This window comes from Mobula hypostoma, chromosome 13, assembly GCF_963921235.1.
Source record: "Mobula hypostoma chromosome 13, sMobHyp1.1, whole genome shotgun sequence".
Classification (NCBI taxonomy): Eukaryota; Metazoa; Chordata; class Chondrichthyes; order Myliobatiformes; family Myliobatidae; genus Mobula; species Mobula hypostoma.
In genome coordinates this window covers 50,053,687-50,081,561 of record NC_086109.1, presented here as the reverse complement: position 1 = coordinate 50,081,561, position 27,875 = coordinate 50,053,687, and the positions used below count along the sequence as shown (strand labels likewise).

The 27,875-nt window shown below is 44.3% G+C and overlaps 1 protein-coding gene across 2 annotated transcripts in view; it reads right to left on the bottom strand.

The window, feature by feature from the left end:
* Nucleotides 1-27,875, bottom strand: part of cacna1sa (calcium channel, voltage-dependent, L type, alpha 1S subunit, a) — a 469,610-nt gene that overhangs the window by 386,699 nt on the left and 55,036 nt on the right. For both annotated transcript variants that reach the window (XM_063065671.1, XM_063065672.1), the window contains exon 4: nucleotides 15,546-15,664. In XM_063065671.1, the coding sequence (XP_062921741.1) occupies nucleotides 15,546-15,664 (119 nt within the window). The remainder of the gene's footprint in view (nucleotides 1-15,545; nucleotides 15,665-27,875) is intronic.

Below are 27,875 nucleotides of genomic sequence, written 5' to 3'. Positions count from 1 at the left end.
AGTAAAAAGGAAGGAGGTACATAGCAGAGATAGGCAGGTAGGAACAAATCAGGTGTTTGTGGAGTATAAGAAATGCAAGAGAACTTAAAGGAAATCAGTAGGACTAAAAGAAGGCATGAGGTTCACCCAACAGACGAAGTTAAGTAGAATCCGAGGGCTTCACAGGTACAGTGCCTATAAAAGGTATTCACCCCCGGAAGTTTATTGTTTTACAACAATGAATCAAAGTGGATTTAACTTGCCTTTTTTGACTCTGATTCTTTTGTGTCAAAGTGAAAACAGATCTCCAGAAAGTGATCCAAATTAGCTACAAATATAAAACACAAAATAATTGATTGCCTAAGTATTCATCCCTGTAATATGACACACCAAATCATCACAGGTGTAGCCAATTGGTTTTAGAAGTCACATAATTAGTTAAATGGAGATCTGTTTTTGGACACCTGTGCGCAGTCAAAGTGTTTCAATTGACTGTAGTAAAAATACACCTGCATCTTGGAAGGTCCAACTGCTGGTGAGTCAATATCCTGGCAAAAATTACACCATGAAGATAAAAGAACACTCCAAGCAACTTCACAAAAAGATTACTGAAAAGCACAAGTCAGGAGATGGATACAAGAAAATCTCCAAGTTACTGAATAAATCATTAAGAAATAGAAAGAATATGGCACAGCTGTAAATCTGTCTACAGCAGGCCGTCCTCAAAAGCTGAGTGACCATGCAAGAAGGGGACTACTGAGGGAGGCCACCAAGAGACCTATGACAACACTGGGGGAGTTACAAGCTTCAGTGGCTGAGATGGGAGAGACTGCGCATACAACAACTCTTGCCTGGGTGTTTCACCATAAGACCAAAAGACAAAGGAGCAGAAGTCGGCCATTCGGCCCATCGAGTCTGCTCCGCCATTTTATCATGAGCTGATCCATTCTCCCATTTAGTCCCACTCCCCTGCCTTCTCACCATAACCTTTGATGCCCTGGCTACTCAAATACCTATCAATCTCTACTTTAAATACACCCAATGACTTAAATACACTTAAATACACTAGTCGCAGCTTTATGGGAGAGTGGCAAAGAGAAAGCCACTGTTGAAAAAACTCCATGAAATCTCAGCTAGAGTTTTCCAGAAGGCATGTGGGAGACTCTAAAGTCAGCTGTAAGAGGCTTCTAAGGTCTGATGAAACCTGATTGAGCTTTTTGGCCAACAGAGCAAAAGCTATGTTTAGTGTAAAAACACACAAAAGCAAAATACAGGGAAATCCTGGAGGAATACCTGATGCAATCTGCAAGAGAACTGTGACTTGGGAGAAGATTTGTTTTCCAGCAAGTCAACAACCCCAAGCATAAAGCCAAAGCTACACAGGAATGGGAACCAGAGTGCCAGAGCTGACAGCATGGCTGGGGTGAAAATAAATGATGTTAAAAATTCAAGCAAATCCACCAATAGAAAGGTTGTGAGTGGTGGTAACAATCTTCTGAGGTGTACATATTTCAATGCTAGGAGTATTGCGGGGAAGGCGGATGAGTTGAGGACGTGGATTGACACGTGGAATTATGACGTTATAGCAATTAGTGAAACTTGGCTACAGGAGGGGCAGGACTGGCAGCTTAATATTCCAGGGTTCCGATGTTTCAGATGTGATCGAGGCAGAGGAGTGAAAGGTGGGGGAGTAGCATTGCTTGATAGGGAAAATATTACAGCAGTGCTCAGGCCGGACAGATTAGAGGGCTTGTCTACTGATTTCTTATGGGTGGAGCTGAGAAACAGGAAAGGTATGGCCACATTAGTGGGATTGTATTACAGACCACCCAATAGTCAATGAGAATTGGAAGAGCAAATCTGCAGAGAGATAGCAGGCAACTGCAGGAAACATAAAGTTGTGGTGGTAGGGGATTTTAATTTTCCATATATTGATTGGGTCTCCCATACTGTTAGGGGTCTAGATGGTTTAGAGTTTGTAAAAGTGTTCAGGAAAGTTTTCTAAATCAATATATAGAGGGACCAACTAGAGGGGATGCAATATTGGATCTCCCGTTAGGAAATGAGTTAGGACAAGTGACGGAAGTCTGTGTAGGGGAGCACTTTGGTTCCACTGATCATAACACGATTGGTTTCAACTTGATCATGGACAAGGATAGATCTGGTCCCAGGGTTGAGTTTCTGAACTGGAAGAAGGCCAAATTTGAAGAAATGAGAAAGGATCTAAAAAGCGTGGATTGGGACAGGTTGTTCTCTGGCAAAGATGTGATCAGTAGGTGGGAAGCCTTCAAAGGAGAAATTTTGAGAGTGCAGAACTTGTATTTTCCTGTCAGGATTAAAGGCAAAGTGAATAGGAATAAGGAACCTTGGTTCTCAAGGGATATTGCAACTCTGATAAAGAAGAAGAGGGAGTTGTATGACATGTATAGGAAACAGGGAATAAATAAGATGCTTGAGGAGTATAAGAAGTGCAAGAAAATACTTAAGAAAGAAGTCAGGAGGGCTAAGAGAAGACATGAGGTTGCCTTGGCAGTCAAAGTGAAGGATAATCCAAAGAGCTTTAACAGGTATATTAAGAGTAAAAGGATTGTAAGGGATAAAATTGGTCCTCTTGAAGATCAGAGTGGATGGCTATGTGCGGAACCAAAGGAAATGGGGGAGATCTTAAATAGGTTTTTTGCATCTGTATTTCCTAAGGAAACTGGCATGAAGTCTATGGAATTAAGGGAAACAAGTAGTGAGATCATGGAAACTGTACAGATGGAAAAGGAGGAGGTCCTTGCTGTCTTGAGGAAAATTAAAGTGGATAAATCCCCAGGACCTGACAGGGTGTTCCCTCGGACCTTGAAGAAGACTAGTGTTGAAATTGCAGGGGCCCTGGCAGAAATATTTAAAATGTCGCTGTCTACAGGTGAGGTGCCAGAGGATGGGAGAGTGGCTCATGTTGTTCCGTTGTTTAAAAAAGGATCGGAAAGTAATCCGGGAAATTATAGGCCAGTAAGTTTAATGTCGGTAGTAGGTAAGTTATTGGAGGGAGTACTAAGAGACAGAATCTACAAGCATTTGGATAGACAGGGACTTATTTGGGAGAGTCAACATGGCTTTGTGCGTGGTAGGTCATGTTTGACCAATCTATTGGAGTTTTTCGAGGAGGTTACCAGGAAACTGGATGAAGGGAAGGCAGTGGATATTGTCTACATGGACTTCAGTAAGGACTTTGACAAGGTCCCGCATGGGAGGTTAGTTAGGAAAATTCAGTCGCTAAGTATACATGGAGAGGTGGTAAATTGGATTAGACATTGGCTCAATGGAAGAAGCCAAAGAGTGGTAGTAGAGAATTGCTTCTCCAGGTGGAGGCCTGTGACTAGTGGTGTGCCACAGGGATCAGTGCTGGGTCCATTGTTATTTGTCATCTATATCAATGATCTGGATGATAATGTGGTAAATTGGATCAGCAAATTTGCTGATGATACAAAGATTGGAGGTGTAGTAGACAGTGAGGAAGGTTTTCAGAACCTGCAGAGGGACTTGGACCAGCTGGAAAAATGGGCTGAAAAATGGCAGATGGAGTTTAATACAGACAAGTGTGAGGTATTGCATGTTGGAAGGACAAACCAAGGTAGAACATACAGGGTTAATGGTAAGGCACTGAGGAGTGCAGTGGAACAGAGGGATCTGGGAATACAGATACAAAATTCCCTAAAAGTGTCGTCACAGGTAGTTAGGGTTGTAAAGAGAGCCTTTATTAATCGAAGTATTGAGTATAAGAGCTGGAATGTTATGATGAGGTTGTTTAAGGCATTGGTGAGGCCGAATCTGGAGTATTGTGTTCAGTTTTGGTCACCAAATTACAGGAAGGATATAAATAAGGTTGAAAGAGTGCAGAGAAGGTTTACAAGGATGTTGCTGGGACTTGAGAAACTCAGTTACAGAGAAAGGTTGAATAGGTTAGGACTTTATTCCCTGGAGCGTAGAAGAATGAGGTGAGATTTGATAGAGGTATATAAAATTATGATGGGTATTGATAGAGTGAATGCAAGCAGGCTTTTTCCACTGAGGCAAGGGGAGAAAAAAAACCAGAGGACATGGGTTAAGGGTGAGGGGGGAAAGGTTTAAAGGGAACATTAGCAGGGGCTTCTTCACGCAGAGAGTGGTGGGAGTGTGGAATGAGCTGCCAGACGAGGTGGTAAATGCGGGTTCTTTTTTAACATTTAAGAATAAATTGGACAGATACATGGATGGGAGGTGTATGGAGGGATATGGTCCGTGTGCAGGTCAGTGGGACTAGGCAGAAAATGGTTCAGCACAGCCAAGGAGGGCCAAAAGGCCTGTTTCTGTGCTGTAGTTTCTATGGTTCTATGGTTCTATGGTTCTATGGAATGGCTTAAAAACAACGAAGTTAATGTCCTGGAGTGGCCAAGTCAGAATCCAGACCTCATCCAATTGAGAATTTGCAGCCGGACTTGAAAAGTGCTGTTCACTCACGATTCCCATGCAATCTGACAGAGCTTGAGCAGTTTTGTAAAGAAGAATGGGGAAAATTGCTGAGTCCAGATGTGTAAAGCTGATAGAGAGCTATCCACGCAGATTCAAGGCTATAATTGCTGCCAAAGGTGTATCTACTAAATACTGACTTGAAGAGGGTGAGTAATTATGTAATTGATTATTTTTCATTTAATAATTGTAATAAATTTCAATCAATTTGTAGAAGTTTGTTTTCACTTTGACACGGAAGAGTCTTTTCTGTTGATCAGTGTCAAAAAAGCCAAATTAAATCCACTATAATTCAATGTTGTAAACCAATACAACATGAAAACTTCCAAGAGGAGGTGAATACTTTTTATAGGCACTGTATGTTAAGAGCAAAAAGATTGGAACAAACAAAATTGATTGCCTGGATGATCCCAATGGTAATCTCTGTGTGGAGCCAAAAGACTTGGGGAAGATTTTAAATGGATTTTTTGCACCTACATTTACTCAGGAGACAGACACAGAGTCTATAGAAGTGAGGCAAAGCAGCCGTAAAGTCAGGGACTCTATACAGTTTACAGACAAGATGTTCACAGTCTTCAGGCAAATCAGGGTGGAGAAATCCCCAAGGCCAGGCAACATGTTCCCTTGGACCCTGCGGGAGGCAAGTGTAGAAATTTCAGGGACCCTAGCAGAAATATTTAAATCATCCTTAGCGACAGGACAGGTACCAGATGGTTAGAGCATTGCTAATGTTGTTCCGCTGTTTAAGGAAGTCTTTAAGAGCCTGACATCAGGAGTGGGAAAATTATTGAAACACCTTCTAAGAGACTGGTTAAATGAATATTTGGATAGAAGGAGACTGATTAGGGATAGTCAGCATGGCTTTGTGTGTGGTAGATCAAGTCTAATCAACTTTATAGAGTAGTGGTCGCCAACCTTTTTAAGCCCAAGATCCCCTACCTCGACCTCAGTGAAAGGCAAGATCTACCTACTAAATCATTTAGAGAAAAAACAGCTCAGATTGTACTTCCAATTTTAGGCCTTTTATTTGGGTGAATTGTATTTGAATTACATAAAATACTTTTGTCAAACTTTCAAATTAATTCAAACAAGAATACACTGTAACTGGCATATCAAACAGGCCGTAGCTGTCTTTCTTTAAGAATATTACAATACTTCACACTTTTAATTCTAAGTTTCATTATTTAATTTTATTTCAACATGAAAAATAAATGAATAAAAATTGACTGTTGTACTCAGTGTGATGACTGGGGCTGAATACTTTCTGCTAGTTCCCTGAAATTCGGCTCATAACTACAGACAGCCAGTCTGAGACAGTCTGTGAGGTGTAGGGTTGCCAACTGTCCCGTATTTCCCCGGCTAAGGTAGAGCGTTCCTTTGAAACCTTTGGTGCCAAAATGCTTTATGCTGAAGAAGCAATTACCATTAATTTATAAGGAAAAAAATTTTGAGCGTTCCCAGACCCAAAAAAATAACCTACCAAATCATACCAAATAACACATATAACCTAAAATAACACTAACATATAGTAAAAGCAGGAATGATATGATAAATACACAGCCTATATAAAGTAGAAATAATGAAGATTAAGCCAAAACCGATTCGTGGGGTTAAAAAAAATCGGCACATCACGCATGCGCACACAGATGCCCGCGCAAGGCTTCATGGTCATGGTAGTCTTTCTCCGGGTAAACACAAGTGTCCCGGGATTTGACTGCTACTTCTGTCCCTTATTTGGGAGTGAGAAAGTTGGCAACCCTAGTGAGGTGTCTGTCAGTAAGTCAGCTCCTGTACTTTAATAATTTAAGTAATTTAATAATTTTCATCTGAGAAAATGCAATTTTACACAGATAAGTTGACCCAAAGTAGGCACTGACTTTTAGTGCTATAAAACCAACGTGCACACTGCGCATTGCTGGGGCCCCATCAGTAGTAATTGCCACCAGTTTATGAATGGTGATGTCATTTTCACGGACATATTTTTTTAAACTCATTGTAAATATCCTCACTTCTCATTCTTTCCTTTAATTGCAAAAGAGTGAGGAAGTCCTCCTTTGTTGTAAATCCTGGAAAGCCATTCTGACAAATACAACAAGCTGAGCTGTTTGCATTACATCCAGGGATTCATCGAACTGTAGTGAAAAATATCCACGTCCTCTGACAGTGAATCTACCCTCCTTGTCACTGTTGCAAGGCCAAGCGGTATATTATATATTGCCGTTGTGATGCCGTTTTTGTTTTTAAAGTCACTAAAAACAGTCTCTGCGGTAATGACCGTTACTTCCTTGAATAAATCGCCATCTGTAAAAGGCTTCTTGTGTTCAGCCAAAAGGTGACTTACAGGAAATGATTCTTCAATAGCAGCCTTAATTTGAGCAGCATGTTTTATGGAAAACGATTGCTGGGCCTTCAACCCCGATTTCAGCTCAACTTTCCAGGCACGAATTGCGCTCTTTGGGGGGTAGGTGTCTTTAAATTCCTGATGGTTGGTGTTGTGGTGCCACTCCAGATTCCCTCTTTTAGTCAGTGCTTGTGTTTGGTGGCACAACATACATACAAACTTGTCTTTCACCGAGGTAAATAGAAATTCCTCTTCCCATTCTGGATGGAATTTGTACGTTTTTTGCCTTCTTTAGTGGAGCCTCCGCTATGCTTTCAGGGTATCACGAGCAATTGCCGATTGCGTCGCCTCTGATCTGGGCCAACATTTATGTGCCAGGCAGCACCTAATTAATTAGCTTGTTTATTTCGGTTTTCTTTCTTAAAGGATGTGCTGTGTGCATCCCGACTACTGCTGCACCACTGCACTGGAGGTTGGGGACACTGCCGTATATTGATGTTTGCGACAGTCTGTACTGCTACCTAATCTAATTGGTCACTTTGATGCAGCACAGGCTACACTGAAAACGTGGTGCACGGCGGGGGAACTACACACATGCGCACTGGGCAGAAAGAACGGAACTGAACCCCCGCAACCCGGAAACAATCTCTCTTTACAAACAGCTTTTTAGCGAAAATATTGCTATATTACCATTATCCTAATTAGTATTACTTCTATAATGCTCACATTACAATAGTATTTGTGTATTATTTTTGATTTTTCTTCGGCATCTACTGGGAAAGCCTCAAAGATCGACCAGTCGATCGCGATCGACAGGTTGGCGACCCCTATTATAGAGTTTTCGAGGAAGTTAACAGGAAAGTTGATGAAGCCAAAGCAATGGATATTGTCTACATGGATTTTAGCAAAACATTTGACAAGGTCCTGCATGAGGGGTTGGTCGGGAAGTTCAGTCGCTTGGCATTCAAGATGAGGTAGTAAATTAGATTAGCCAGAGAGTGGTAGTAGATGGTTGCCTCTCTGAATGGAGGCCTGTGACTACTGGAGAGCCACAAGGATCAGTGCTGGGTCCATTGTTGTTTGTCATCTATAATCAACAATCTTTGTGGGTGGAGTTAAGAAACTGTAAAAGTTAAAAAACCATTATGGGAATCATACATAGGCCTCCAAATAGTAGCCAAGATGTGCAGCTGAAATTGCAAAGGGAGCTGGAAAAGGCACGTGATAAGGGTAATGGAGGACTTCAATATGCAAGGGGATTGGGAAAATCAGGTTGGTGTCGGATCATAGGAGAGGAAATTTGTTGAATGCCTAAGAGGTGGCTTCTTAGAGCAGCTTGTGCTTCAGTCTACTCTGGGAAGAACTACCTTAGATTGGGTGTTGTGTAATAACCCAGATCTTATTAGAGACCTTAACATAAAGGAACCCTTAGGAGGCAGTGATCATAATATGATTGAATTCATACTGCAATTTGAGAGCGAGAAGCATAACACACGTGTATCAACATTGCAATGGAATAAACAGAATTACAGAGGCATGAGAGAAGAGATTGCCCAGGTGGATCAGAGAAGGATACTGGCGGGGATGATTACAGAACAGAGGTAGCTGAAGTTTCTGGGAATAGTTCACAATGCGCAGGATAGATATGTTACACAGAAGGATTTATTCTCAGATGGCAGGATGAGGCAACCGTGGCTGACAGGGAAGTTAAGGACTGTGTAAAAGCCAAGGAGAGGACATATAAGGTAGCAAAAGTGAGTGGGAAGTTGGATGATTGGGAAGCTTTTAAAATAAAAAAAAGGCAACTAAAAAAGCGATATAAAGGGAAAAGATGAAATACGAGGGCAAACTAGCCAATGATATAAACCAGGATACTATAAGTTTTTTCAGTTATATAACAAGTAGAAGGGAAGTAAGAGTTGATATTGGACCACTGGAAAATGATGTAGTAGTGGGGGGACAAAGAAATGGCAGATGAACTTAATGGGTACTTTGCATCTGTCTTCACTGTGGAAGACACTAGCAGTGTGCCAGAGGTCCGTGAGTGTCAGGGAGCAGGAGTGAGTGCTATTGCTATTACAAAGGAAAAAGTGCTAGGTAAACACAAAGGTCTTAAGGTGGATAAGTCACCTGGACCAGATGGACTACATCCCAGAGTCCTGAGGGAGGTTGCTGAATAGATAACAGATGCATTGGTCATGATCTTTCAAGAATCACTTGATTCTGGCATAGTCCTGGAGGACTGGAAAATTGAAAATATCACTCCACTCTTTAAGAACAGAGGAAGTCAAAAGAAAGGAAATTATAGGTCAGTTAGCCTAACCTCAGTGGTTGGGAAAGTGTTGGAGTCTATTATTAAGGATGAGGTTTCAGGGTACTCAAAGACTAATGATAAAAATAAGTCAAAGTCAGCATGGCTTCTGTCAAGGGAAATCTTGCCTACAAATCTGTTAAGTTTTTTTCAAAGAAGTAACAAGCAGGGTGGACAGAGGTAAGGCAGTGGATGTCATTTACTTGGATTTTCAAAAGGTATTTGATAAGGTGCCATAATGAGGCTGCTTAACAAGATAAAATCCCATGGCACTACAGGAAAGATACTAGCATGGATAAAGTAATGGCTGACAGGCAGGAGGCAGTGAGTGGGAATAAACAGGGCCTTTTCTGGTTGGCTGCCAGTGACTGGTGTTCCTCAGGGGTCAGTATTGGGACTGCTCCTTTTCACATTGGCTGTCAATGATTTAGATAATGGAATTGATGGCTTTGTGACAAAGTTTGTGGATCATACAAAGATAGGTGGAGGGGTAGGTAGTGCTGAGGAAGCAATGTGATTGCAGCAGGGCTTAGACAAATTGGAAGAATGGGCAAAATAGTGGCTGATGGAATACAGTGTTGGAAATGTGTGATAATGCATTTTGGTAAAAGGAACAATTGTGCATACTATTATCTAAATGGGGAGAAAATTCAAACATCAGAGGTACAGAGGGACTTGGGAGTCCTCGTGCAAGACTCCAAGAAGATTAATTTACAGGTTTAGTCTGTGATAAAGAAAGCAAGTGCATTTATTTGCATTTATTTCAAGGGGAATAGAATATAAAAGCAAGGAGAAAATACTGAATCTTGATAAGACATTAGTCAGGCCATACTTGGAGTATTGTCAACGGTTTTGGGCCCGATATCTCAGAAAGGATGTATTGTCATTGTCCAGAGGAGGTTTATGAGGATGATTCCAGGAATGAAGGGGTTAACATATGAGGAGTGATTGGCAGCTTTGGGCCTGTACTCACTGGAAATTGGAAGAATGCATGGGGGAGCTCATTGAAAGCTACCGAATGTTGAAAGGACTAGATAGGGTGGATGTAGAGAGGATGTTTCCTATGGTGGGGTTATCCAGAACTAGAGGGCCTTGCCTCAAAATTGAGGGGCAATGTTTTAGAATAGAAGTAAGGAGGATTTTTTTTCCATCAAAGGGTTGTGAATCAGAGGATTGCTCTGCTCCAGACTGTGGTGGGGGCCAGGTCCGTGGGTAAATTTAAAGCAGAATTTGATAGATTCCTGATTGGTCAGGGCATCAAGGGATATGGTGAGTGGACAGCTGTATGGGGTTGAATGGTATCTGGGATACGCCATGATGGAATGGAGCAATGGACTGAATGGCCTACCTCTGCTCTTATCTCTTATGGTCTTATGATCTGGATGATAATGTGATTAACTGGATCAGCAAATTTGTAGATGACACCAAGACTGGGGCTGTAGTGGGCAGTGAGGAAGACTATCAAGCCTGCAGCGGGATCTGGACCATCTGGAAAAGTGGGCTGAAAAATATCAGGTGGTATTTAATGCAGACCAGTGTGAGGTGTTGCACACAGGGTCAGTCATATACAGTGAGCACGAGCAAAAGGATCTGGGAATACAGATCTATAATTCATTGAAAATACTTGGTGACACAGAACAAGATAGGACAAAGTCAGCATGATTTCCTTTAGGGGAAATCTTGCCTGATGAACCTGTTGGAATTCTTTGAGGAGATTACACATAGGATAGATAAAGGGGATGCATTGGATGTTGTATATTTGGACTTTCAGAAGGCCTTTGACAAGGTGCCACAGATGAGGCTGCTTACCAAGTTAAGAGCCCATGGTTTTACAGAAAAGTTACTAACATGGCTGATTGGTAGGAGGCAGTGAGTGGGAATGAAAGGATCCTTTTCTGGTTGGCTGCCAGTAACTAGTGGTGTTCCGCAGGAGTTAGTGTTGGGACCACTTCTTTTTACGCTGTATATCAATGATTTAGAGGATGGCTTTATTGCCAAGTTTGCAGATGATACAAAGATTGGTGGTGTTGAGGAAACAGGAGGACTGCAGAAGGACTTAGATTAGGAGAATGGGCAAGAAAGTGGCAACTGAAATACGTTTGTACAATATTGGAAAATGCATGGTCATGCACTTTGGTAGTAGAAATAAATGTGCAGACTATTTTCTAAATGGGGAGAAAATCCAAAAATCTGAGATGCAAAGGGACTTGGGAGTCCTTGTGCAGAACACCCTTAAAGTTAACTTGCAGGCAGAGTCTGTGGTGAGGAAGGCAAATGCAATGTTAGCATTCATTTCAAGAGGTCTAGAACACATGAGCAAGGATGTGATGCTGAGGCTTTATAAGGCACTGGTGAGGCCTCACTTTGTTTATTGTGAACAGTTTTGGGCTCCTCATCTAAGAAAAGATGTGCTGGCATTGGAGAGGGTTCAGAGGAGGTTCACAGGGATGATTCCAGGAATGAAAGGGTTATCACAAGAGGAATTTTTTTTAGCTCTGGGTCTGTACTTTCTGTGATTTAGAAGGATGAAGGGGGATCTCACTGAAACCTTTCGAATGTTGAAAGACCTGGACAGAGTAGAGGTGGAAAGGATGGTGGGGGAGTCTAGGACAGGTGGCCACACCCTCAAGATAGGGGGGAATCCATTTAAAACAGAGATGCGGAAAATTTTCTTTTACTAGAGGATAGTAAACTTGTGGCATTTATTACCTCAGGTAGCTATGGAGGCCATGTCGTTGTGTGTGTTTCAGGCACAGCTTGACAGATTCTTGATTGGAAACGGCATCAAAGGTTACGGGGAGAAGGAAGAGGAATGGGGCTGAGAAGGGGAAAAAAGGATCAGCCATGATTGTATGGTGGGGCAGACTCAATGAGCCGAATGGCCTAGCTCTGCTCTTTTATGTCTTATGGAAAGTGGTGTCACAGGTAGATAGGATCGTAAAGAAAGCTTTTGGCACACTGGCCTTCATAAATCAAAGTACTGAGTACAAGTGATGGGATGTCATGTTGTGGTTGTACAAGACATTGATGAGGTCTAATTTGGAGTATTGTGTACAGTTTTGGTCACCCATCTACATGAAAGATGGAAATAAGATTGAAAGAGTACAGAGAAAAATTTCAAGGTGCTGCCAGGACCAGGGGACCTGAGTTAATCAGGAAAGATTGACTAGGTTAGAACGTTATTCCAAGGACATAGAAGATTGAGAGGAGATATACAAAATTATGAGGGTAAATACAAGCAGGCTTTTTCTACTGAGGTGGGATGGGACTATAACCAGAGGTCTTGGGTTAAGGGTGAAAGGTGAAATGTTTAAGAGGTACATGAAGGGGAAACTTCTTCACTCAGAGGGTGGTGAAAGTGTGGAACAAGCTGCCAGCACAAGTGGTGGATGCGGATTTGATTTCACCATTTGGGAGAAGTTTGGATAGATACATGGCTGGGAGGGATATGGACAGCCATGCTCTGGGAGCAGGTCGATAGGGCTTGGCAGTTTAAATGGGTCAGCACAGACTAGATGGGCCAAAGTGCCTGTTTCTATGTTGTAGTTTTCTCTGACTATGTACAAATCTTAGCCCAAAAGTTGATCAGAAATTGTGAAGTCAAGGCCCAATGGCCAGAGCCCTGAATCTACAAGTGTCTGTTCTGTCACTAGAGGTCTGTGTACATGTCTTTTGGTGGGTAGCTATTTTGTTGTTGTAGCTTTATAGCTTGGTACATTGTGTTCTGTGTGTTGGCTCCAGAATGTGCGGAGACACTTGTAGGCTGCCCCCAGTGGGCACACCCTTGGCTCTGTTGGTTGTTAATGCAAACAATATATTTCACTGAATGTTTTGATGTTCATGTTAAAGGGTTAATCTTTATGCTTGTTGAATGCCTCAACACTGTAGCCGTGAATGGAAGAGAACTGGCTGCGGCAGCTTTGAGTACTACTACAGAAGTAACCAAGAGACAGCAATCTACTGTGGGACAACAGAGGCAAAATGAAAGACATGTCAATCCACAGCCTCTTTTATCATAATGAGGGTGGAGGAGCAACACCTCATGTTCTGTCTACGTAGCCTCCAACCTGATGGCATGAACATCAATTTCTCCTTCCAGTATTTTTCCCTCCCCCTTCCCTGCCTATCAACTCCCCTGGCACCCCTCCTCCTTCCCTTTCTCCCATGGTCCACTCTCTCTCTCATCAGATCCCTTCTTCTCCAACCCTTTACCTTTCCCACCTACCTGGATTCACTTTTCTTCTCTTCCTGATGCCCCCCCACCTTTTCATTCTGGCATCTTCCCCGCTTCCTTTCCAGTCCTGAAGAAGGGTCTCAGCCCAAAACATCAACTGTTTATTCATTTTCATGGATGCTGCCTGGCCTGCCGAGTTCCCCCAGTAGTTTGTGTGTGATTCTCTGGATTTCCAGCGTCTGCAGAATCCCTTATGTTTATGAAAGGCAGGTGAATACAGGAGTGGGACTCATGAAGAGTGGCAAAGTGATGATTGTTTCTGGTTCTGTGGTTTGAGATGGCGCTAGGTATTGGTCCATACTGCAGCATTTCATAACAGTGGAAAGGTACAGCTGTCGGGGGCTTGGGTTAGTTTTGGGGAGCCTCACCAATGGGCTGCATGAATGGTTGATTGGCAGAATGGGAGGAGAGCTGCAATGAGGGGGGGCCTGCATATGCCTAGATAAGTACAGTATGCTAATGCTTCCTCTGTCCTGTCCTAATAAACATAGTTCTCAAAAGATAATCAGAGTCTGAATCATTCTGTCTCATCGGGTAGTTTCCAAGGACCTACTGTTTTCACGAATCAATGTGAATGTGAAAGACAGTGACTCTCACAACTATACTGTTACTCTGCATGTTATCTCAGCATGGTCAGTGTCACATCAAATGCAGATCTCCCTGTTACTCTGAACCTGTCCCCGAATAAACAGCCTATCAAACCTCCTTGTGAAAAACCAACACAAGACATTCTGCAGAGGCTGGAAATCCAGAACAACTGCAGGATGCTGCAGGAACTCAGCAGGTCAGACAGCAACGATGGACAGGAACAAACAGTCAATGTTTCAGGCTGAGACCCTTCATCAGGACTGGAAAAGAAGGGGGCAGAAGCCAGAATAAGAAGATGGGGGGAGGGGAAGGAGGACAAGCTGGCAGGTGAGGGGGAAGGTAGGAGGAGGGGAGTGAAGATGAAGTGAGAAGCTGGGAGGTGATAGGTGGAAGAGAAAAGGGCTGAAGACAAGGAATCTGATAAGAGAGGAGAGTGTACCATGTGTGATGTGAGCTTGCTATGTTGGTGCCGGAATGTGTAGTGACTGCCCCCCTCCCCCTAAGCACATCCTAGGTTGATAAATAAATCTGAATCTGACTGTTTAGCTTCAGGAAGGAAGAGGGAACAACAGGTCCAGAGCTGCAATGTGATCTTCAGGTCTATAAACACAGTTGGCCAAAGTTGATATACCAGAAAAGTTCAGGTGCTTGAGAAGAATAACAAGAGAGTTCAACTCTCAGTGGCCACTTTATTAGGTACACTTGTACACCTGCTGGTTAACACTCAGCCAATCATGTGTGAGCAATTTAATGCATTAAAGCATGCAGGGTCAAGTTGTTGCTCAGAATGGGGAAGAAATGTGATCTAAGTGACTTTGACTGTTAGTGCCAGACCAAACGATCTGGGTATCTCAGAAACTGCTGATCTGCTCGGAATTAGGGTTCTAACATTTCTGTCATTTATTCTTTGTAGGTTTTTTTATTGTTTTGTGGATGTCTGCGAAGAGTAAGAATTTCAGGTTGTATACTGGATACATTCTCCAATATTAAGTTGAACCATTTTTCACACACAACAGTCTCTAGAGTTTACAGGTAATGATGCAAAAACACAAAAAAAAGCAGTGAGCAGCAGTTCTCTGGGCAAAAATGTCTTCTTAATGAGGGTGGTCAGAGGAGAATGGCCAGACTAGTTCAAGCTGACAGGAAGGTGATAGTAACTCAAATAACCATGTGTTATAACAGTGGTGTGCAGGATAGTATCTAAATGCACAATATGTTGAACCTTGAAGCTACAGCAGCAAAAGACCAGGAACGTTCAGTCTGTTTCCACTCTCTGTGTACAGGAGGTATCTAACAAAGTGGTCACTAAGTGTACAATGAATGAGACCTTCATTATCCGAGCAGAGAGGTCACAATAAAGGAGCACATCTCCTAAGTAATCAACACAAGATGATCCACAGATGCTGGAAATCCAGAGCAATACACACACAAAATACTGCAGGAACTCAAAAGTTCAGGCAGCATATGTGGAAATGAATGAACAGTCAACATTTCATGCCGAGACCCTTCATTAGGACTGGAAGGGAAAGGGGGCAGATGAGTTCTCCAGCATTTTGTGTATCTTGTGAAACAGAGGAAGCAACTGCTGCCATACTTACTGGGAACGCCCGACACCAGACGCAGTGGCCTCAACACTCGGAATGCTCGAAGTGCCTTCACGTCAAACCCTGCGCTTTTGGCAGATGGGCTGAGGTGCTCCAGGACCACTGTGCAGAGACTGCAGGGAGAGGAGAGGGTGAGACTCACACTAACACGACACACAAGCCTCTGTTCTTCACTGAGGCAGTTCATACTATCCACACTTGATGGCCATTTCATGAGGTATGCCTGTACACCTCCTCATTAATACAAATATCTAATCAGCCAATCTTGTGGCAACAACTGAATGCATTAAAGCACACAGACATGGTCAAGAGGCTCAGGTGTTGTTCAAACCAAACATCAGAATGGGGAAGAAATGTGATCAAAGTGACTTTGACTGTGGAATGATTATTGGTACCAGATGGGGTGGTTTGAGTATCTCAGAAACTGCTGATCTCCTGGGGTTTTCATGCACAACCTGGAGCCCTTGCTTAATGGTATTGGTCCATGGCATAAAGAAAAGGTTGAGAACATCTGCTCTAGAGTTTACAGAGAACAGTAGAAAAAACAAAAACACACCATGAGCAGCAATTCTGTGGGCAACAACACTTTGTTAATGAGAGAGGTCAGAGGAGAATGGCCAGATGGGTTCAAGCTGACAGGAAGGTGACAGTAACTCAAATAACTATGTGTTACAACACTGTTGTGCAGACGTGCATCTCGAAATGTACAACAGATTGAATCTTGAAGTGGATGGGGTAAAGCAGCAGAAGACACAGAGGGTGGTGGGTGCGTGGAATGCACTGCCGGCGATGGTGGTAGAGGCAGATACAATAGGGTCTTTTAAGAGACTCTTAGACAGGTACATGGAGCTTAGAAAAATAGAGGGCTATGCGGTAGGGAAATTATAGGCAGTTTCTAAAGTAGGTTACATGATCGGCACAGCATTGTGGGCTGAAGGGCCTGTAATGTGCTGTAGATTTCTATGTTTCGAAGACCACACCGGGATTCACACCTGTACCAAACAATTTGGCCACTGGGTGTTTATACCTTCACTCTTGTCTGTCACAATGGGCAGGATCACCCAATAGCCACCCATTTCAATTCAACTTCCAATTTCCATTCCAACATGTCAGTCCATGGCCTGCTCCACTGTCACGATGAGGCCACACTCAGGTTCGAGGTGCAACACCTCCCATTCTGTCTGGGTAGCCTCCAATGTGACAGTATGAACATCGATTTCTCTAACTTACAGTAATTTCTCCCCCTCCCCAATTCTCTCTTTTTCCATTTCGCATTCTGGCCCCACCTGTCAATCATATCCCTCGGTACCCCTCCTCCTTCCCTTTCTCCCGTGACCCACTCTCCTCTCCTATCAGATCCCTTCTTCTTCAGCCATTTACCTCTTTCACCTATCACCTCCCAACTCCTCACTTCTTCCTCCCTTTTCCACGCACCTACCTTCCCCCTTCACCTAGTCTCACTATTATCTGCCAGCTTGTACTCACACCCTCCTGCCACGTTCTTATTCTGGCTTCAGCCCCAGCATTTTGCGTGTGTTGCTTCAGATTTCCAGCATCTGCAGGATCTCGTGCTTATCATTCTACATGAATGTTCTCCATCCTCTTTAGATCCCTTCCCTGTGTCTTCTTATAAGAGATGACAACATATTGTGGCGAGCATTCAGTCCATAATGGCAAACAAGGAAGCTCGATGAACTCAACAACCATTTTATTGTAATAGACACAAAACAGACCGGGCTCCATGACCCGGAGAGTGAATCACGAACCCCCCCCCCAAAAGCATCACACTGCCCCCACCAGAGGGGTCAGCCCTCCTCAGCAACCCCAGAGTCCATAACAAAGTCCAAAAGTCCTGGTGGATGTTGACGCTGCCGCCTGTCTGTGTGATGCAAGAGGCAGGGCACCTGGACTGTCACTTACTTCCTTCAGCCTCGCTGGGTTAGGGGTGGCCCAGGGGCTGACACTGTGCCAGCCGGTCCCGGTGCAGCAGGACTGCCTTCCGCCGCTCAGGCAACCGCACCCAATATACCACATCGGAGATGCAGTCGAGCACCTCTCCCGGCCCCTTCCAGTGGCTTCCAAGCGTGGGGTGTAGTCCCTTCTTCCGGGAGGGGCAGTAGGCCCATACTGGGGCCCCCACCATGTACTGCTGCATTGGCACCCGAGACTGGCAGCCCAGCCCCTTCGGGGTTGTGCAAGCGTGGCAGCCTGTCCAATGTCTCTGCAACTCCGAAATAGCAGGCCCCCACCAGCCTGTGCACTGACCGCAGCAACGTGACGCAAAGCCCCCGGGGGACCACCAGCTGCAAGAGATGTCTGTCACCATCGGACAACTGCCACTGACTGCACAGCAAACAGTCGCGCATCTCCAGCGTTCCCCACTGCGAGTAGAGGGTTTGGTCTCTGGGTCCAGGGTGGAGACCCCTGCCCACTCCGGCCGTCTCCCATACTCAGCCATCCCCTCACCCGGGCCAGCACGGGATCACTCACCTGTTCGCTGCGCAGCTGCTGGTACACGGTGGAGAGGTTGTCGCTGGATGTCACCTGAAGGGCCATCACTGTCGCTTGCCCCTGGTTCAGCTGTGTTGCGCTGGGCCGCTGCCAGGTGTACCGCTCTGCCACGGGCTGCTGTGAAACAGGCGGTGGCTTCAGCACCAAGATACCCCCGACCCACGGGCCCTCCAGCAGGTCCAGCCAAATATGCAGGACTCTCGGATGTCGGCGAGCCACACCTCGTGCTTCACAGTGTGTTCCCCACCACAATGCATTTCCCGATGGCTGCGCTGGGCCATGGCGTGGTGCCGGTGCGGGGCGGCCCCAGGCCAAATGACCTGCCTCACCGCACCGGAGGCAGAGATCGTTTCGTGGCTGGCAACAGGGTCAGCACGGCGCTGGTCAGACCCATCTCACGGGCTCCTCCTCGGCCTCAGTGACACAATCCCGGTCTCACGGCATGCAGGGCAATGCAGGAATACCCTGCGGGGCTAAAATTACCTCTGCCCTCTCCGCCTCGGCCAGCGATGATGGCGACGTCAGGTGAACATGCTGCCGAAGGCGCTCCCGCGTCAGCGCCTTTACAAAGGCGTGGAGGGCAAGCACTTCCTGGGCCGCGAGAGGGAACTGGGTGTCACCATGCTGAGCACAGTAGCGGAGATCAGCCGCTAATGCCCCCAGACTTTCTCCCATACAGCACTGTCTGCTGTACAGTTCTTCCCTCATTGCTTCTGCCCACGGCCTCTGCTCAAAACGCCGCTTGAGCAGCACTACGAGCACCCTATAATCACGCTGCTCCGCCAGGCATCTCCTTCCAGTGCCAAGGCAAGGTGCACCGCCGTCTCGGTGGGGCTCCACCTGTTGTGCCACGTGGCAAGTTTGACTTGCGCCAGGTAAGGCTCCAGGCGGCTGGTACCGTCGTATCTGGGGAGCTTCAGGGTGTGTTTTGTGGCGCAAATCGTTGAGGCCCTCTGATCGTCCTCTAGGTCCGGCAGCGTCTGCCATGGTGTCCATCCTCCCATGGCTACGGTGTCTCGGGTTCTCCGGTGCGGGTCGCGACGGAGGCGAGTGATGCACTGCGCTCTGTCCCCCTGGGTTGTGGGGCCTGAGTACATTCGCTCCGCGCTCCGTCGGGGCTCCCTCGGAAGGCGCAATGCTCGGTTCCCAGGTCCTCCCTCCGGGTCCTGTCTTCATGAGCCCTGCCTGTAGGTGCAGGGGAGGCATACTGCGTGGTGGTGGTGGTGGTGGTTGTGGTGGTGGTTGTGGTTGTTGTTGTTGTTCTTGTTCTTGTTCTTGTTCTTCTTCTTCTTCTTCTTGTTCTTCTTCTTCTTCTTCACGGCAGTTGGCATCCACATTGTCGCATTACTGTCATCTTCAGGATTTATTGTCCTTCATTGTCAATTCACTTTAAAGCCGTCTTTCCAGTCCCATCGCCCTTAAAAATCTAAACAACCATTTCCTCCCCTGATCACTCTCCCCACATTCCAATAAACCTTTAACACTCGTCTCTACCAGTCCTATTTTGCGTGATTGTTGTAACATCTGTTGCCTTTCCTGTGCAAATTTCCGGCATGAAATAAGGATATACTCTACTGTTTCAGTCTCCTGACATAGATCGTAAAAACCTGTTGGATGTTTATTTATGATGGCCAGAGTACCATTAAGGCTGCTGTGCTCAATTCTCAGTCTACTTATAATTACTTGCTCTTTCCGCATTACTCCCCTACTTCTTCCCATATCTACTCTGTTCTGAATTGAATGTAAATGTCTTCCTTTTATTGCACTATCCCAATGCTGCTGCCACTGTTGGTTTATCCTTCTCCACATTGTGCTCTTTCCCTCTGATTCTGATAGTTTAATATTGACCTCTATAGATCCTTTTTTGACTGCTGCTTTTACCAGCCTATCTGCTGTCCCATTTCCCATAATACCCAAATCTGCTGGAACCCACATGAATACAATATTTTTGCCTTGTCCAGCCAGTCTTGAATTTACAAACAGGATTTCATAAAGCAGATCCTGGTGACCTCTAGCTGTACCCGCCTTAATGCTTGCAAGGGCCGATACAGAATCACTACATATCACAATATTATTACAATCAACCTGCTCACTCCATTCTAGTGCTAAAAATATGGCAAACATTTCAAGTGCATATACCCTCAAGCAATCAGGTGTTCTCTTGCTAATTTTCACTCGATAACTTGGTACAACAATTGCAGACCCTGTTGCACCTGTTTCTGGATCCTTTGATCCATCTGTAAAAATCTGCATGCCTTTATACTTACATTCCCTATAACTATGATATTCACTGAGTATATCAGCTGTCTTATTACTGTGCTTAATCTTAAGCAATTCCAAATCTACAGAGGGATTTTCTAATACCCAGAAAGGTCTGACAGGCCACACCACACTTGGACAAAACTCTTTATCGTATACACCCATATCTTTTGCTGTTTGCTCTCCTGTCCAGCCAAAACTTTCTTTTTGTGTCCTCTCCTTCTCCCAGCATGTCTGCAACACCCCTTTTGTAGGATGGCTATCAACATGCCCCCTTAAATTAATCCAGTAATTGGCCTCCAGCTGTTTACGCCACAGCCTCAATGGCATTTCATTTGCCTCAACTTGGAGAGCACACACTGGGGAAGTTCTAACCGCTCCCAAGCACACCCTTAGAGCCCAAGCGTGTACGATATCCAGTTCTGCCAGCACAGATTTTGCTGCTGACCCGTATACAATACTTCCATAGTTTAATCTTGATCTTATTAATGCTACATAAATATACTTCAGTGATGCAAAATCAGCACCCCATTCCAATCCAGCAAGACACCTCATGACATTTATCACATTTTTACATTTACTAACTACATATCTAATATGTTCTCTCCATGTTAATCTCAAGTCAAAGTGCACTCCCAAAAACCAAAAACTTTCAACTCTCTCCAGGTTACTTCCATACAGATTCAAATTAAGTCCCCTGAACTTTTTCCTTGTAAAGAACATGGCTTTTGTCTTCTCCACTGAAAATTTAACACCCCATTTTGTCCTCCACTCTTCAACGTGATTAATTCCATCTTGCATTTTCATAACTATATGTTCAATATTTCTCCCTCTTTTCCACAAAGCCCCGTCGTCTGCAAACAATGACCTCCCCACTTCCGTTGGAATATTTAGAAATATATCATTTATCAAAGTGGAGAATAAAGGTGGACTCACTACACTCCCCTGAGGTGTCCCATTTTCTACAACATACTGGCTTGATAGCTCTGATCCTATCTTCACCTGAATAGTTCTTCTGTTTAAAAAGTCCTTAACCCAATTGAACACTGTCCCCCCCCCAAATCCCATTAAATGTAGCTTGATTAGGAGCCCCTCTTTCCATAACATATCATAAGCTTTCTCAACATCAAAAAAAACTGCAACCACTGTCTCTTTATTTACTTGAGCTTTTCTTATTTCATCCTCTGGACACAACACTGGATCCATAGTATTCCTTCCTTTCCTGAACCCGCTTTGATACATAGCCACCATACCTCTGCTTTCCAAGAAGTACATTAACCTCCCATTTATCATACGTTCTGTAAGTTTACATACATGTGACGTCAAGGCAATTGGCCTGTAGTTTTCTGGCCTGATGGCATCTTTCCCAGGTTTCCTTATTGGAATAATTATTGCCTCTTTCCAGCTCCCTGGTATTCTCCCTTCATCCCAGACTTTGTTATACAGAAGCAGTAGTTTCTCCAGACTTCCTTCACTCAAGTGTTTTATCATACTATAACATATTTCATCTTTACCTCGTGCAGTCTTTCCTGTTTTATCTAGTGCCTTTCTTAATTCTCCCATGCTGAAAGGGACATCTTGCACATGGTCAAGGTTAGTTTTCCTACATAAAGCCTCCATATTTTCAGCTTTTGTTCTCTCTCTACCTCTTCTTCCCTTCTCAGACAAATTATCGGAACTATGTACCATAACGAAAGTGTTTGCCAACAACTCTGCCTTTTCCTTATTTGTTACTGCAGTCACATTTCCATCAACCAGAACTGGGTACCTCCACTCTCTCCTGTCCCCTCCCATCCTTTTTATCATCCCCCACACCTCTCCTACTTGAGTTGTGTTTCCGATTGAATCACAATACTTTCTCCAGTGCGTCCTTTTAGCATGTCTATTGTCCTCCTTACTACTGCCTGAGCTTGTTTGTACTGAATCATATGTTGGAAGTTATGAGTGCTTTTAACCAGTTTAAATGCCTTATTTCTATTTCTCACTGCTTCCTTACAATTATCATCCCACCATGGTATTATTCTCTTCTTTATTCTTCCTTTACTTTTAGGAATAGATTCTAATGCAGCTGATATTATACCTTATTTTAATATGCTGTCAAGTGTTTCTACGTCCATTCCATCACTGACCTGACTTAGATATCTATCACTTTTTTCCAGAAATTTCTCCCAATTGGCTTTCTCAAGGATCTATTTCCCACCTGTATTCTCTGTGACCAATGAGGCAGAAATATTTATCTTGCACCAGATTGGGTAATGATCACTCCCTACAGTTCCTTCTTGGTACACTAAGCAATCATACTCTGATGCAATGGAGTTTGATACTAATGTAAGATCAAGCACAAATTCTTTACCTGTATTAACATCAATTCTCGTACTACTACCATCATTTAGGCACACTAAATACTTCTCATCTAGCAACTCCTCTATTACCCGACCATTGATGTCTGTTCTGTCACTCCCACATAATACATTATGTCCATTAAAATCACCACACCAAACAACATTACTATTATTCTGCCCTTCTATCTCCTCAAGCTTGTTTAACTCTAGTCTTTTGCATGGATTATAATAATTCACAATCACCAACTCTTTCCTTTCAGCCCATACTTTTACTACCACATACTCTTGTTCACTTCCTACACCTAGTATTCTATAAGGAATACCTTGCTTTACATAAGTTGCACATCCTCCTCCTCCACCCTCTCTCCTGTCTCGCCTTACTGCCTCATAACCATATAAAACAAAATCTAAATTAGGTTTTAACCAGGTCTGGATACACACAACATCTGGCTTTTCTCTCCTACTGGCTATAAACTGCTTGAAATCTTGTCCATTAGCAATTAGGCTTCTTGCATTCCATTGAAGAAGTAGCATTATTAGTGATATCAACCCACACATACTGTCTCTTGACTTGACTGTACCCTGAGTTCATTGTTTATTTCTTCCCATTTTAATCCTATCATATCCAAATGGTGCTCTGCAGCTTTCACAATAATCTGAATCCTTTCAGTTTTAGATTTGATCTCATACGTTGCGTTTACCACTCCTGCTATAAAGATCACCAATTTCTTCTTCTCTATCCATGCATTCTTCTTATCTTGCCTTTCTTTAGCTGCCGCTTGCTCTTTGCTACACCCTCCCTCATTCATTTTCTTCTGTTCTGCCAACTTGACTGCCTCAGCATATGAGACTTTTTTCTTCACCCTTATCTGCTGCACCTCCACCTCTTTTTTCAACACTTCACATCCCCAGTACGCTACACTACAGTTACCTCCACAATTACAGCACTTTGGTCTTACTCCCTCTCCACATTTTCTGTATTCATGTTCCCCACCACACCTTGCATATCTTCTCTTTCCTTTGCACACTTTGGCCACATGCCCAAACTCCTGGCAATTGAAACACCTCATAGGTTTTGGTGTATATTCTCTTACACTGTATCTTAGAAATCCAAAATATAACTCCTTTGGAAGCACCTTATCCTCAAATTCTACCAGAACGTTTTCAGTCTCCCTTTACTCTGCTCCCCTTGTCATTCTTTTCACACTCTTCATTGAACTATTCCTCACCCTCAAGTTCTCCACTGGCTCTTTCATATTAACACTGAGGGGAACCCTAGATATCACCCCCTTGCAACCATTGACCCTTTGTGCTCCAACTCTTACAACCCTGGACACTTTGACTTTCCCAACATTAGTCACCTTCACTGCTTTCTCCATCTGCTCTTCAGTTTTACATCCTATCAGCAGGTTTCCATCTCCTAAAATTCTCGCATGGTTCACTTCCCCGACTTGTCCTCTAATGATTTTTGGTAGCTTAAGCGGATAGATTTTCTTTACTCCCCCTTCCCCCTCAAATCTTACCACTACATTTAGCAATTTTGCCCTCTGCCCCTTCTCCTCAACTTCTCTTCCCTCATTTTCCAATCCACCAACACTAGACCCATCTCCTTTCTTTCTCTTCTGACCCATCATCTTCCTGTTCTTAGTCCCTCTCCCCAACTCTTCCCACTCACACTTCGTGCTATTGCTGTCATCATCAGTCTCCCTCCCTGCCATCCTATCAGAGTTTGCAAGGGACCATGTACGAATATCGTTCCGGACCTATACAGGCCATCGGTCAATATTCCCACAGAATGTCCCCCACAACACCTCACAGCCAGCAGCTAACTCGTATCTCTGGCCCAGCAGTTGGAGCTTCCTGTCGCCAGCCAGCAGTCACCTGAAACAGCAGCCAGCCGAGTACTGCTCGATCCTTCGTCTTACTCCCCGGGTCTTAAGGCCTTCTATCTGATGTCATAGCTCCAATCTCGTCGTCGATCTCCCATCCCACTCCTGACACCAATGTGGCGAGCATTTGGTCCATAATGACAGTTGAGGAAGCTCGTTAAACTCAACAACTGTTTTATTGAGATAAACACAAAACAGACCAGGCACCATGACCTGGAGAAAGAACCCCACCTATCTCACCAGACGGGTGGAGGTGGCCATCATACACCCCGGTTACAGTTAGGGTGACCCACAAATACATAAGCAAATAATTGTATAACCCAAACTAAAACATAACAATAAATAAACTGGAAATCTCACCATAATCCCAAAAAAGCATTTTAACACAAGGACAATAAACAGTACTGGTCATTAGAAGTGCGGAGACAGGCTGTCGACCATGCATTCCCCCCCCCCACCCACCCCCCAAGAGCATCACAATATTTTTCTACAGCTTAGTGCTACTACTTTAAGTAGGCCTGAAAGCCTGAATATTGGTACTGCTTCCTTCTGTCGACTTAAGTTGAAGAAATCCAGATTGCACTGTTATGGTATAAGACATAGGAGCAGAATTCAGCCATTAGCCCATCAACTCTGCTCTGCCAGTCCATCATGACTGATTTATTATCCCTCTCAATCCCATTCTCCTGCCTTCTCCCCACAACCTTTGACATCCTCACTAATCAAGAATGTATCAACCTTCACTTTAAATATACCAATGACTTGGCCTTCACAGCCATCCATGACAATGAATTCCACAGATCACCATCCCCTGGTTGAAGAAATGCTTCCTGATCTCTGTTCTAAATAAACGCCTATATTCTGAGGCTGCCACATTTGGTCACACGACAGGAAATATTCTCTCCACATCTACTCGTATTTAGGCCTTTCAATATTCATAGATTTCAATGAGATTCCACCTAAGCTCCACCAAGCAAAAGCCAGAGCCATCAAATACTCCAGATATGTTAACCCTTTCATTCCCGGATTCATTCTGGTGATCCTCCACTGGACCCTCTCCAATATCAGCACATCTTTTCTTCGATAAGTGGCCCAAAAAATGCTCACAATACGCCAAGTGCAGTCCAACCTTCCCCTTCACCTGGTTTCACTCATCACCTGCTAGTGTCTCACTTCACCCGCCCTCTTCCCCACCCACCCACCTTCCCCCTCACCTGGTTTCACCTATCACCTGCCAGTGTCTCAGTTCACCATTTCACCACCCCCCCTCTCCGCCACCCACCCACCTTCCCCCTCACCCGGTCTCACCTATCACCTGCCAGTGTCTCACTTCACCCCCCCACCCACCCACCTTCCCCCTGACCCGGTCTCACCTATCACCTGCCAGTGTCTCACTTCACCCCGACCAACCACCTTCCCCCTCACCTGGTTTCACCTATCACCTGCCAGCTTGTACTCCTCCATCTCCCCCCACATTCTTATTCCGGCTTAGAAACATAGAAACATAGAAAATAGGTGGAGTAGGCCATTCGGCCCTTCGAGCCTGCACCACCATTTATTATGATCATGGCTGATCATCCAACTCAGAACCCTGCACCAGCCTTCCCTCCATACCCCTGATCCCCGTAGCCACAAGGGCCATATCTAACTCCCTCTTAAATATAGCCAATGAACTGGCCTCAACTGTTTCCTGTGGCAGAGAATTCCACAGATTCACCACTCCCTGTGTGAAGAAGTTTTTCCTAATCTCAGTCCTAAAAGGCTTCCCCCTTATCCTCAAACTGTGACCCCTCGTTCTGGACTTCCCCAACATCGGGAACAATCTTCCTGCATCTAGCCTGTCCAATCCCTTTAGGATTTTATACGTTTCAATCAGATCCCCCCTCAATCTTCTAAATTCCAATGAGTATAAGCCTAGTTCATCCAGTCTTTCATCATATGAAAGTCCTACCATCCCAGGAATCAATCTGGTGAACCTTCTTTGTACTCCCTCTATTGCAAGGATGTCTTTCCTCAGATTAGGGGACCAAAACAGCACACAATACTCCAGGTGTGGTCTCACCAAGACCTTGTACAACTGCAGTAGTACCTCCCTGCTCCTGTACTCGAATCCTCTCGCTATAAATGCCAGCATACCATTCGCCTTTTTCACCGCCAGCTGTACCTGCATGCCCACTTTCAATGACTGGTGTATAATGACACCCAAGTCTCGTTGCACCTCCCCTTTTCCTAATCGGCCACCATTCAGATAATAATCTGTTTTCCTATTTTTGCCACCAAAGTGGATAACTTCACATTTATCTACATTAAATTGCATCTGCCATGAATTTGCCCACTCACCCAACCTATCCAAGTCACCCTGCATCCTCTTAGCATCCTCCTCACAGATAACACTGCCGCCCAGCTTCGTGTCATCCGCAAACTTGGAGATGCTGTATATAATTCCCTCATCCAAGTCATTAATATATATTGTAAACAACTGGGGTCCCAGCACTGAGCCTTGTGGTACCCCACTAGTCACTGCCTGCCATTCTGAAAAGGTCCCGTTTATTCCCACTCTTTGCTTCCTGTCTGCTAACCAATTCTCTATCCACATCAATACCTTACCCCCATACCGTGTGCTTTAAGTTTGCACACTAATCTCCTGTGTGGGACCTTGTCAAAAGCCTTTTGAAAATCCAAATATACCACATCCACTGGTTCTGCCCTATCCACTCTACTAGTTACATCCTCAAAAAATTCTATGAGATTCGTCAGACATGATTTTCCTTTCACAAATCCATGCTGACTTTGTCCGATGATTTCACCGCTTTCCAAATGTGCTGTTATCACATCTTTGATAACTGACTCCAGCAGTTTCCCCACCACCAACGTTAGGCTAACCGGTCTATAATTCCCCGGTTTCTCTCTCCCTCCTTTTTTAAAAAGTGGGGTTACATTAGCCACACTCCAATCCTCAGGAACTAGTCCAGAATCTAACGAGTTTTGAAAAATTATCACTAATGCATCCACTATTTCTTGGGCTACTTCCTTAAGCACTCTGGGATGCAGACCATCTGGCCCTGGGGATTTATCTGCCTTTAATCCCTTCAATTTACCTAACACCACTTCTCTACTAACATGTATTTCGCTCAGTTCCTCCATCTCACTGGACCCTCTGTCCCCTACTATTTCTGGAAGATTATTTATGTCCTCCTTAGTGAAGACAGAACCAAATTAATTATTCAATTGGTCTGCCATGTCCTTGCTCCCCATAATCAATTCACCTGTTGCTGTCTGTAGGGGACCTACATTTGTCTTTACCAGTCTTTTCCTTTTTACAT